Genomic DNA, 12619 nt, shown 5'->3' on the forward strand with positions numbered 1-12619 from the left:
CTTTCCATTTACACTTTTTTCTGTACTACCTGATACTGTCTATGCTTCTGCCTTTCCTTCTATATGTCTCCATAGACTCTCTTTCTATCCCTAATTTTCTCTTCCTTGATTTGTGTCCAAACCTTTCTCACAATGTCAGCCTCATTCCAAACTGAAGGCCCAACTTAGCATCAGATAAATGGATTTATAGACACTGGTGAATACCGCAAACCCACGATAAATGGAGTCACTGAATTAAAAGAACCTCCAGCAAGGGTTTTATATATGATGAAAAAGGTGAAAAGGGCCAAAGCATTCTATATCATAAATGTCAATTCACATTTGAATGGGAAAATTTCAGGGGAAAAGAGTGTTTCCTACATTACAATGCGTTTGCAGGTTTTTTGCAGGCCTTCTTTCTGCATACCAGTCATTTTAAAGCTGAGATGCAAATTAAAAGAAAAGGTGTTGTTTGTCAGTAGACAATCATCAGTCATTGCAGTCCTGCAACTACTCTTTTTTCCCCATTCTGTCTGTCTTTTGCATTAGCTGTCTGCCTGTCTGCCTTTCTGTTTTCCTGTCTATATCCATTCTTCATTCCCCCACCTGAACAGCTCCCCATTCTCCAACCAGGCACTGTCTGTGTTTTATGGGTCCCTGTAGAACGGGGATCTTTTACAGGCCGACTGGACTTTAGAAGCCCCTCGTTTAGCAGCATCCTGCCTTAATTAAAAAACCCTTTTGTGCTTTCTGCCTTTAACAATGAAAGGGGAGAGAGAAGGGAGGGAGGGCAGGGTTAGAGAGACAGAGAGTAGTAATGCGTAGAGGAAGAGAAAGAGTGGGCAGAGACAGAGAAAGAGAGACAGTCAGAGATGGGAGTGAATAGAAAGTGATAGGGAGAGAGGCAGATAGATAGTAAGGTAGACAAAGGGAAGGATGGAGAGATATGGACAGAGAGAAGATAGCCGTTAATTACAACTGCCATTAACAAGACACCAGCCTCCTTAGGGAGTGGAAGAAGGAAAAGCAGGAAAGGAAGGAGGGAGATACGAAGGGAAGGAGAATGTAAGAATAGTACTACAGTGATAGTCTGGCTCTGATTAGTGAGTTTTATTTAATGCATACAAAATATGCATACATTTATTGTTTTGCATCGCGCAGCTTTTAGGAACTTTTTAGACTGTAAGCTGTGCTTGAATATGACAATGTATGTCTCTTTGTCTATGTGCTGTCTTTGGGATGACTGAGCAGCAGAGGAGCTGCTTACTGATTACCTTCATGTAGAACACGCTGCTATTGACTGGAGGGTGACGGATGATCTTGGCCCCGTGGATGGGGATGTGTTTGTGGTACTCTAGATGCCGCTCCGCTACTCTCATGAATGTGGTTTTCCCCAGTGAACCACAATATATTTGTGTCATTAAATATTGCTGAATATGACTTTGCATTTCTCCCTTCCCCTATGCAGTGCCTCTAACTTTCCACACTCATGATTATCTTACTTTATATTAACATTTTCCTGTAATGTTTTTTCCCCTCTTGTTCTGTCTCACTCTCTCAGGCTTCTCTGCAGAATGTCCAGTAAGGAGCGCCACCTTGAGTCCAGTTGTCCGTCCTCTTATATAAAGACTGAGCCGTCTAGTCCTGCCTCCCTGACTGATAGTCTAAACCATCACTCCCCTGGTGGCTCCAGCGACGCCTCAGGCTCATATTCGTCCACGATGAACGGTCACCCCAATGGCTTAGACTCCCCAAGCCTTTATGGCTCCAACGCAGGGCCCCTAGGACCTGCTGGCGGCCCTGGATCAAAGCGTTATGAGGACTGTTCATCAACCATTGGAGAAGATTCACAAATTAAGTGCGAGTACATGTTGAATTCCATGCCCAAGAGGTTGTGTCTTGTGTGCGGGGACATTGCGTCAGGTTACCACTATGGAGTGGCATCCTGCGAGGCCTGCAAGGCCTTCTTCAAACGCACCATCCAAGGTTGGCTTCTATTTTAACTTTGTATCTACAGTTGTCTCTGTTTCGCTTGTCTACATTTCACTCTACGTCTTGCTGTTTAAGTCAAATTTGATTTAAGTCAAATTTGACCCCATGGTTTCTCCAGGGTTAAAGACAGCAGTAAATAATATAAATAATATATATTAATCAAAGATAAGGAAACTTTTTAAAAATGTAAAGACGTTAGTAGGTTGGCTGCAGAGACAGCAAGGTCATATGTTTGAGGTACACATGATGCTCTCTATATTGACCTAAATGGTATCCTTAAAAAAGCTTTCAGAAAAGAGAGTACCTAAAACCTTGATAAAAGTAAAGTGAATATTTATACTATTTTTAATAAAAGGAACAGACTAATCGAATTACACACACACTCAGACATGCACACACACCTGAACTAAATTCAGGACATATGATGAAAGCCTCAGGCCAGATGTAAACCCAGATTTTTTATAAGGTACATGTCTCCCTCCTCCTCTGCTAAGTGAGCCACCAGGACACCCACATAGGCTATTTCCTCTTTCCCCTTCACCCATTCTCCCCATCACACACGTTCACATTTATACATCTATCTAGGTACATAAACCAACCCCCAAAATCTACACCCACTTTTTAACCTCAACCTTGACCTTTTCTTCACGAACAGCAAAGAATAATTTTGGAGCAGTGTTTGCATTCCCAGATCTAGATGCTTCTACATCACAGGAAGCGGTTTAGCCATAAGCTTGTTGTCTGTGCGATAACGTAGCATCAGAGTCGGGTCACGAGTCATGTCTAAAGATCAAGAGTTCAGGGGTTGAAGAGAGAAAGGATAGAGAATAATCCACATGATGAGAGGAGTGCCAGGAATGAAGCACAGTATACTGTACAGGAAGATTAACAACTTGATTGATGATTTTTGTGTTGTGTTTTGTTTTGTTTTTTAATTTCACAGTAGAAATTTGATGATAGATAGATAGATAGATAGCAGGCGGTAAACTTTTGAAAACCTTTGTGTTAGTGTTATAATCCTTCATGATTTGCTCAAGTTTTTTAAAAATAACTAACAGGCCCCATCTGTCAGCAGGACAGCCCACTTGTCAGTCAGTCTGCTACTGCAATAAGCACACTACTAGTCAGCCAGCCATCATCGATCCATTGAGTCAGTCAGTCATATCAGACAGGATTCATCTATCTGCCTTTCCATCCATCCACCTATCTGTCGGTGCTTTCTTTTGCCTCTGATAAGCAGCTTTCCCAGTAAAGCCCCAGAGACAGAGAGAGACAGGAAGATGTGAGGGGGTGGAAGTCCTACATTCACAAGATGGTCACCACTACCTGGAAATGACCTGTATGTGTTTATTATAGGATGAGATCAGGACACGGTGCAACCCTGACAAATAGATTAGAGCACACGCATGTGACGACAAAGGCAGCGACATGCATACACACACCTAAACTCACAGAAGCTAAGCCAAACAAAGACATCAACACGCATACAGCCATGGAATATTTATGTGGATAGGTTTAACCCTTAATTCATCTGTCACTGCGGTGGTGTCAAATAGTTGATGAACTCTGTCTCATTTCATTTATTGGTTTGTTAAAGGTTAGGATAGAACGCAGCTACAGATTAAGTACAATATCCCAGATAACATAAAGATAATGATGCTGTTTTGACTGGAAAACCTCATTTTAGTGTGACATTAAATAGCTTGAAAGCAGTGATATGTCCCTTTCTCTTCTAATTTCATTGTTTTTTTGTTATTTATATATTTGTAACACACCATTTTCCTGTTGCAGATTTGTTACACATTATAAAAAAGTGAAAATTAGAGGCTGTGGATAGAGTTGTTCTTGAGGGAAAATATGGAAAGCCATATTTAAAACATGCTCAATTAGAAATATTTAACAACACTTCTTGTTCAAACCTTAAAGGTTGAATAACTAACTACTTTAATTATTATTTTACTTTTTAAAATTGTAATGGTAATGTAATATTTTACCTTATTATTGTGCTATAGCACTACTGTTAATGATTTGTTGCAAACTGAGTTTTCTTGGATCCAGTGGACCAATTGGGTCATGATATCATCTTTGGCTACCACACACAGCAACTCATCCTCAGACACTGTGGATGTTCTGCTTCTGCGTGTGGGCTTCTGTTCATCAAAATGCAAGTTTATGTGCACGTCTGTGCACATATTCCTATGCATGGTTGTGTGTTAGTGTGTGCGTCCTGGCAGGAAAGCAGGGCCAGCCTCAGATGGGCAGCAGCAGACATATTGGTATGTTTCAACCCATTAGCCAATAAAACCGCAGGTAATCACCAAAAAAACACCTCCAGCTGGACAGGGAGGAGAGCATGGGGTGGGAGAGGAAAGGAGAAGAGCGGAGAGAAGAGGTACAGATAAACAATAAGTTGAGACAAGGAATGAGAGAAAAGGAGGAAAGGGGAGGGTGGACTGGGCACATGGATGTAGGAAGGAATTAGGGGTATGTGCGTGCTGGCACGTTTGTGCATGTGTGTGTCGCAGCGTGGAGGAAGTGGCTCTGGCAGCTGCTGTTTCTGTGGCGTCAGTCCAGCGACACCTGACAACCTGCATCTATCACTCCCTTATTGAGAGAGGGGGATAAAGGGGAGTGAAGAGGAGGGCAAAGTATGGAAAAGGGAGGTATAGGGCAATGAAATGGAAAGAGAGAGCCAACAAGAGTGGAAAAAGAAAGGCGGTGGAGAGCACGAAAGAGCAAGATGAAAAAGGGGATAGTGATGTTCACACAAAGAGCAGTCAAAATGTGCAGTAAAAATATCAAGTGGGAGACTAAAGAGAAATCGTTAGGGTAGTATTAAGTATTACCCATATTGACTTAAAGATGTTTATTCAGTAATAGACACATTTCTCAATAGTTCAGGAGGCATAAATACATATTTGGGTTTTCTTTTTTTAAATGAATATTACAAAATCCATACTTTGTGCAGGAGTTGCATTGTGGTGAATTCAAATTTGACTGAGAACCCTTATCCATTTTTCAACTCTGCTCTGCGTTCTACCTATATTTTCTGTTCCTTATTCTATAAAAAGCCAAAGTGCCAAGACAAAAGGTATATGAGAAAGGGAGGTTATAGGTATCAGGCTAGGAGAGGCAAAAGAGATACAGCATAGGGGATGGAAAGCCAAAACACACAGTAACATTCACATTACATGATCGGTACAATAGTGATCAATTGTCATGCAGCAGGGTGGACATACCAACATCTCAAAAGAGATTGCAGGGGATTTAAGGCCCTCGTATATACCCCGTCATTCACATAAACACACACATACAAACTCGCCTTTTTTACACAGGAGCCTCCAAGACCCTCTCTGATCTAAGCTTACTCCTGTGCACTGTAAGACACATAAAGAGAGAAATAAAGGCACACGTGCACAGAGAGGAGTGAGATTCTGTTATAAACCTTTCAAATGTAATTCCTGCCCTATACACCTACTCTGATGCATATATGTGTCTGAGCATGCAAAGGGATTCAGCATACAGTGCATGTTTATTTATCACATGAGATGTAAGAGACACATTTGAATGTGTATGAATTCGACTGATGTAAACTACATTTTGCATAAATATGTGTATTACTAAAGTCCACAGATTTTTTTTCTAGGTATTGTTGCAGTCAGGTACCGTAATCTGAAGTCTCACAGATGTTTCTGTCTTGGCTGTCACTTTAATCAATAAATTATATGGGTTTTTGTTATTGCCTGTTAACACTTACCTTCACAGTAGCAATCAGCATGTGTAGCTGTTAACATTTTTCATCACAGTGAGGGTTTTAAATATTTATTCTTAATGCTGCCAGCTGTATAAGTGGCTCTTTGCTGCAGTTAACAATTTAGCAACCCTTGCTAGTCTTCTTGAAATGGCAAGGCCCATTAATGCATTCAGATTCTGTTTCATTAGCACATTTAGCCATAGTGTCCTTCTTAATTGCTGAATTATTCTACTCCTCATGTATCATCAGCATGTAAAGCTCGTGTATAAGCTAACTAGTCCCACATATAGTGTCCATTAGACTGTAAGGGTTCCCTCAGCATTTAGCATGTTTAGCCTTTTCTTTAACTAACAAGGCCAATTAATGGGTGTCTTGTTACCCATTAAGAAGTGTTTGTGCATTTAGCGTTTTCCCAAGCTAACTAGCCCCTTAATCAGGCCAGTAATGAGAAAACATCCTCTCCACAGCAGCAGTCAATAGTAATCACTGTTTACTCTGTTTCAGTGGGAGATGTATTGGCTTGCTGGAATACTGTAGTTATCAGGTGGGCATTGGTGAAAGAGAAAGGGATATTTTTCTTTTCACATCCGAATGCAGGTCTTAATACTGATAAATAAACCTGAACATAGAAACAGGTTGGGCAATCTGTAACAATTCAAGCTGTTCCAACAAATCCATAACTATGTTTTCTTCTGAACTGGGAGTAAGTAAATAATTAAGTGGAGGAAATGAGCAGAAATGGAGCTGCAAATAAGAAGACTAACAAGTGAGAAGGAAAAAAATGAGAGGAAAATGGCCACAGGAGCCAAAAAAGATGTTAAAATGTCCCGTTTAGATGTACAGTATATTTTAGTAAAATGAAAAAGATATAAAAGGTATAAAGAAATAAAAGATAGGACAATATACTACTATAATACAGTACGTATGAGAAAGAGTAAAGTACCCATAGAAGTGCTATTAGACTCACTCGGAGTGATGTTTTGGTTGGCCTCGGTTGTGAAGTTAATAGACTTAGGTTAATAATCTTGCTTTCAACGCTGCATCCAAGTGTCACCGCCTGTCCTGCTGCTAAGTCACGCAATCTTAGTTGGCTTTATGGTCTCATGTAACGTAGACACATCACCTCTGTTAGTGCATACACAGATACACTTCTGTGTTTTTTAAACAATAATACAGGTGGTGTTCCTGGCAACCAATTTTGTAGTAAAATAAAACAAACATTTTGAATAATTAATTGAAAAAACATTTTAAAAATGGGCAAAATTTAGGGCAGTTTAATAAACACTGGTAAACATTTGTCTCCTCGCCCATCTAAAAGCCACTCTAAACCTTATTTTTCAGTAATGAAATCACTTGGTGCTCTCTATGACACTGCACACATATGACATTAGATTAGTTTGTGGCTAACACCCGTAATGCTAGCGCGAAAGCCTTCTTTCAAGTCTGTGCAGAACATGGTGATATATTCTTCCTGTCAAGTGCTTATATGCCACTTTTATCTGACACAGCCTACATATATCAGTACACTTTCAGGTCAAAATACTGCAGGTCTGTCAAAGGTCAAGACAGAGGTAGCTCAATCCATCCATCCATCTATTTTCTTAACTGCTTATCCAGCAAGGGTCAAAGGGATGCTGGAGCATATCCCAGGTGCTACAGGGCAAGATGCAGGGTACAACCAGGATAGGTTGCCAGTCATAAGGCTAGAACAGAGAGGCAGACAACCACCTACATTCCCATCCAAACCTATGGATAAATGAAAATCAACATGAAGAGAATATGCAGAAGTCCACACAAACCCTTCAAGAATGCCAAAACTGGGGGCATTTTTGCTCTGAGGTTCTGTCCATATTCATCATTTTATGGTTTATTGTATTGCATACATGTGTCTGTGTGCTCTGTGTTTGTGCTGATGTGTCTATCTGAAATGAAACCTTTTTGTCTATCTTTCTCCAACATGTCTACGTGCCGCAGGCAACATTGAGTACAGCTGTCCAGCCACCAATGAGTGCGAGATCACCAAGAGGAGACGCAAGTCGTGCCAGGCCTGCCGCTTCATGAAGTGTCTGACTGTTGGCATGCTGAGGGAGGGTAAGGGAAAAGGTCTCTTCTTTATATTTTTCGGCTAAATGTGCTACATGTAGCATTTTAACGTCAATTAGGTATTCTGCATCTTAAGCAAATTTTCACATAACGTTGTATTAGCTTACTCATTTGTATGAACGTGTTGAACAACGCTACATGTAACTTCTACATGATAATTTGTGTGTGTGTGTGTGTGTGTGTTTAGTTTTAACGTCTAAATTCACAAGTTACACTCAGAAATTTATAAGGGCATGTACACACGCAGACCCATTAACCAACACTGTATACGTGGCTTTTAATTTTGGTTTGCTCAAATAAAGATACAAATTTCAGGTTAACTGCGACGCTCAGCAGTTGTTCAGTGGTGTTGAAAGGTAAAAAAAACACAAGCGGTATTATCTGCCCCCACACCACTTTGATTAAATACACTCACTCTCTCATTTTCACACTCCCATGTTGCCTTTTGCCTCTTTCTCTCCCTCTTGTCTGCCCACCTCTGACCTTTTTACTCCCACTGCACTTCCAACGATGAAAGGAGAGAGAGGAGTGGCGAGTGTTACAGAGAAAGACTGGGAGAGAGAAAGAGGGATAGAGGAAGGGGGAAGGTGCGAGAAACCGAGGGGAGGAGATCGAGGAAGGGGTGGAGTGGGGAGAGAGATTGATTTATAGGAGCAGAGGAGAGGGACCAAGGGAGGATGAGAGGCAGGGGGAGGATGGTTGAATGAAGCAGAAAGCGTGTGAGAGAGAAAGAGTAGAAGAGAGGAGGGTCAAGGTTGTAATTGATGGGAGACCTGGCCTACGCCCCCTTCCCTACAGTGGTCAGGGAGCATGCCTGTGCCGACGCCTGCCAGCCCTTCCTCCATCCATTTCTGTCTTCATCTAGCCCTACTATTCTCCCGCTCATTATTACTGTACTCTTTCTGATGCTTTTTTTAATGTCTTATAGCCATTGTCCTTCATGTTTTTGTGCATCCTGCCGGGACCATACCCGCTGCTTTTTATCAGTTCAGACATCATAATGTGAAACCGTTACAGTCTGAGGTAAACTGTTATAGAAAGAAAACAAAAACATGACAGCACATTGAGCTTTCTATACACATTTTTTTAAATTTATTTACATCTTGACGTACTGGAGATTTTAAAAAGTATAAAAATATAGCTGTACACATAATGAAATCTTGAAAGACAAGAACCTTGTCATTATTGTATAAACACCCCAAAGGAAATATGAAATTTAGGAAACTTTTCACTGTGAACTTCAGAATTATCCAGAAGTTTCTTTTTAGTGTAGAAGCGCTCGGCTCTGCCGCTCTCTTTCTTCCACTCACACACACTCACAGAAGGAGACACACAAACACACACACTCCCAACAAGCTGCTGTCGTAGCGTTTGTTCTCCCAGTTGATCTGACGTAGGCAGAACCTATGTCTCATCTCCTGTTTTGTCTCGAGTATGTGTATGTGGCCACAAACACGCACACACACGTGTAATAGCATGTATTATTGGCAGTTTCACCAGTCTCGCAGTTTACACAGCTGAGGCTGCATCCTCCTGCTTTACAAAGAAACCACATTTCCCTCGTCTAAAAAAAAGTCACACAAGGCAATTTATTTATATTAACATTTTGCTATTAATACAACAGTTTTAAGTAATTTTTTTTCATCTATAGTTTGTGTAAAAGTTGGAATCTAGGGAAAACAAAACCAGATGCGCTGACGTGCTCTTAAGTCTCATAGATAACCATTTATGTTATTGTAAAGGAATGTGCTATATGTAGCCGAGGGATATTGTATCGGTGTTTTTCTGTCCCAAGCAGGGAAACAAATAGCTGCCTTTTGTTGCCTCTGCCTCCGTACTCTACACACATATATCATGCACACATACATCGGCCCACATATCTATACATCAACATGACAGACCACAGCCACCCCATTTGTTGTGCAATGTGTGAATTTAATACAGGGGTTTCTCGCTCTACATATGAATAAAGGTCATTTGGAAAATTGATACATCCATTTCCCCCTATTTCCATGTTTTAATTCCTTTTGAACCCTTGGGAAATTTGAAATGATCAACAGCTATATAAAAGAACTGAACATTTTCCTTCACCTTAGTTTTACTCTGCTGGAGGTGTTCTGTTAAAATATACAAATTATTGTCATTTTTAAAGAACTAGTAAATCTTGCTGATTTTCTCAAATTTTCCACTTTCCATTTTTTTCCCCTTGAATTTGGTCAAGATATTAAACGCATCATGACCCATACTTTGTCTGGAAAAATTTACTGAAAGGACTTTAAAGACTTAAAATATTAACCATGCAATATCAGGAAAAAAGTTGTGATTTCCTATTGCTAAACTACAAAAGAAAAGTTTTTTACTTTGTGAAACCTTGTGAATATTTCAACCTTTATGTTATTTCTTGTTTTCCTTCCAAAAAATGTGAGTTCATTAAAGAGTTTTCTAAATATGCACATATTTAGGTCTAGTAAGTCTTCTCAGCATTTCAGAGCATCAAAATTAATTAAGATAATTAATCTACCCAGGTAAACATCTTAATAAATCGGACAATGGATCTATTTCATATACAAAAAACACTCATTTAGGAGCATTGCCTACCATGTATCATACTGCCCTTCTGGCTGTAAGCAGTGTTACTGCAAAATTGCATAGATATAAATGGTAAGTGGCTAGATCAGTTAGTATCAGGGCTAACTATGGTTGTCAGGGGCTAGCTCACGGTAGAAAGGTGAAGATAAAGTGGTAAGGGTGGAGTGGGCAGGAAAACATGGAGTAGTGTGTGTCTTTCTGTGTGTGTGGATACTGTAGTTTACCCCTAAGGGCAAGATCAGCCTCAAATTAGCTTTGTCGCCCTGGGAGACAGAGAGGGTGAGATGAAGAGCAAGTGAGGCAGCAAGGAAGTGTGTGTGTTTGTCGGAGACTGAGAAAGAAGGGGAGAATAGGGGCCAGAGGGTCAGTAAACCAAGTCCGAGTTGAGTTCTTTCTTTACATGTTCTCTTAAACACACACCTGATCATGTGAATACACTCCCACTTGTCCGTGTAAAATATTGGATTTTCTCAGCCACCACTGTGAGGACAAGAGGAGGCGAGGAGTAAGCAAGCAGGGGATAAACTGAGGGAAGGAACAAATACAGGGCACCCACCCACCAATATGTAGCAGCTAATTTCTGGAGCAAGGCAATTAAATGGCCTGGTTACATTATGAGAACTACCCCTCTGGCAATGGCTGTCTGTCCATTTTTAATGAGGTCATAATGATGCGTCAGCTAAAGACCAAAAGGTCATGAGGCGGGACTTAAATCTGCCTAGAGAGAGGGGAGTGGTAGTGAGAGAACAAGGGTGGGATTGCAGGTAAAAAAAAAAAATGTATAAAAATTAACATATTAAAATGAAAGAAGGTTGAAAGAGATTTTTAACAATCCCAGAAGGTTTTGTTTTATTTAAATGACAATTTTTAAAAAAAATCTGCAAAAAAGCAACAGTAATTACAATGTTGCTGTCAGTTCTTACCCTCCGTGCTCAAATGGCAAAGCAAGACAGACTTAATGCATTCAATATCAGCAGTAATGCATAGAATGATCATGAACAGCAAAACACAGATCAGACATTTGAACATGAAACACTTTGGCAGAGACACACAACCCAGGAGCCAGCAATATTCAGTAGGCGTGCATACTGTACATATGCTCATACTGACAGATTTGCTCTCTTACAACAGCAGCTTTGATGATGCCACGTCTGATGAATCGTGGTTAAACAGACAGAATGTGTTGAATCCAAAACCAAAGCCTCCATTTCTATAATGCCATTAATGGCCAGCTGGATTCAGATGGTGGACTACTAGAGGGACAAGTCCACGGACTGCAAATATAAACCTTGGCATAATGCCCCACACATGCACATATATACACACACATTAACAATCTGTGCCAACTTTGGCCATGCTCCCCACGGCCCCTAAGACCTAATGAGGGAGATCGGGTGGAAGGCCCCAGTCTGTGAGGGTGTGTTTGGTGTGGGTATATGCAGCTGGTGTAGTGTGCATCATAACTCCCCTCACAGCTCAGTGATCTTGACTGCTGCTGTCCAATTTCATCACTCGACACACATGCATTTATACACACTGTGCTGAAAACAATTGGCTGATAAACATATAAAGATCATTTCTTTAAAAAAAAAAGACTCATTCCTTGAAAGATGCGAGTTATTAAAGGTTAAAAAATGATGAAACCACCAGGAACAGTTTAAGGGTCAGTGAATAAACAGGATCGTAGAAGAAGCTGAAAAAAACAATATAAAGGATGCAGAGAGTGGGTGATGGAGAGAGGGAATGAGACAAGAAGAGAGGGGAAACAAAGGAGGAGAGCGCCAGACAACTGGTGGCGTCTGGTGTTCCCCTTGGGAAACTTGTAGCTAAATCTGGCCCTGTAGCGTCTGTCCTGCATGAGTGTGTGCGAGTCCGTGTGTGTGCAAATGGCATCTAGTTGCATCCCAGCTAGAAAGGAGCGATAATGGAGATGGTGTGACGAGAGATCTGCCTAAGTGGTCCACTTTCTCTCACGTACACTTTCTTTTTGAGGGGAGGGGAAGAGAGGAGACCTTTGACCTTTGTCAAACCCTTCATTGGCATCATTTTTTGCCAGCAAACATAACTAAAACAAAACTTTAACATATGTACGATTTTAGCCCAACCCACTACCCAAAACCCTCAAGAAGAAATACACAAAAATAAATAAATGAATAAATACAGACCTACATTCAGTGGAATAATAAAACACATTTTTCATAA

At 40.6% G+C, this 12619-nt stretch overlaps 1 protein-coding gene across 7 annotated transcripts in view; it reads left to right on the forward strand.

The window, feature by feature from the left end:
- The window catches only part of esrrga (estrogen-related receptor gamma a), a 152747-nt gene that overhangs the window by 101397 nt on the left and 38731 nt on the right, over positions 1 to 12619 (forward strand). For 5 of the 7 annotated variants that reach the window (XM_084931000.1, XM_084930990.1, XM_084930958.1 and 2 more), the window contains 2 exons: positions 1541 to 1965; positions 7700 to 7828. In XM_084931000.1, coding sequence (XP_084787126.1) covers positions 1541 to 1965; positions 7700 to 7828 — 554 coding nt within the window. The remainder of the gene's footprint in view (positions 1 to 1540; positions 1966 to 7699; positions 7829 to 12619) is intronic. The other 2 variants (XM_084930966.1, XM_084930982.1) reach the window with 1 other exon arrangement.

The sequence above is a fragment of the Perissodus microlepis genome, chromosome 1, assembly GCF_051167445.1.
Source record: "Perissodus microlepis isolate ML-2025 ecotype Zambia chromosome 1, ASM5116744v1, whole genome shotgun sequence".
Lineage (NCBI taxonomy): Eukaryota > Metazoa > Chordata > Actinopteri > Cichliformes > Cichlidae > Perissodus > Perissodus microlepis.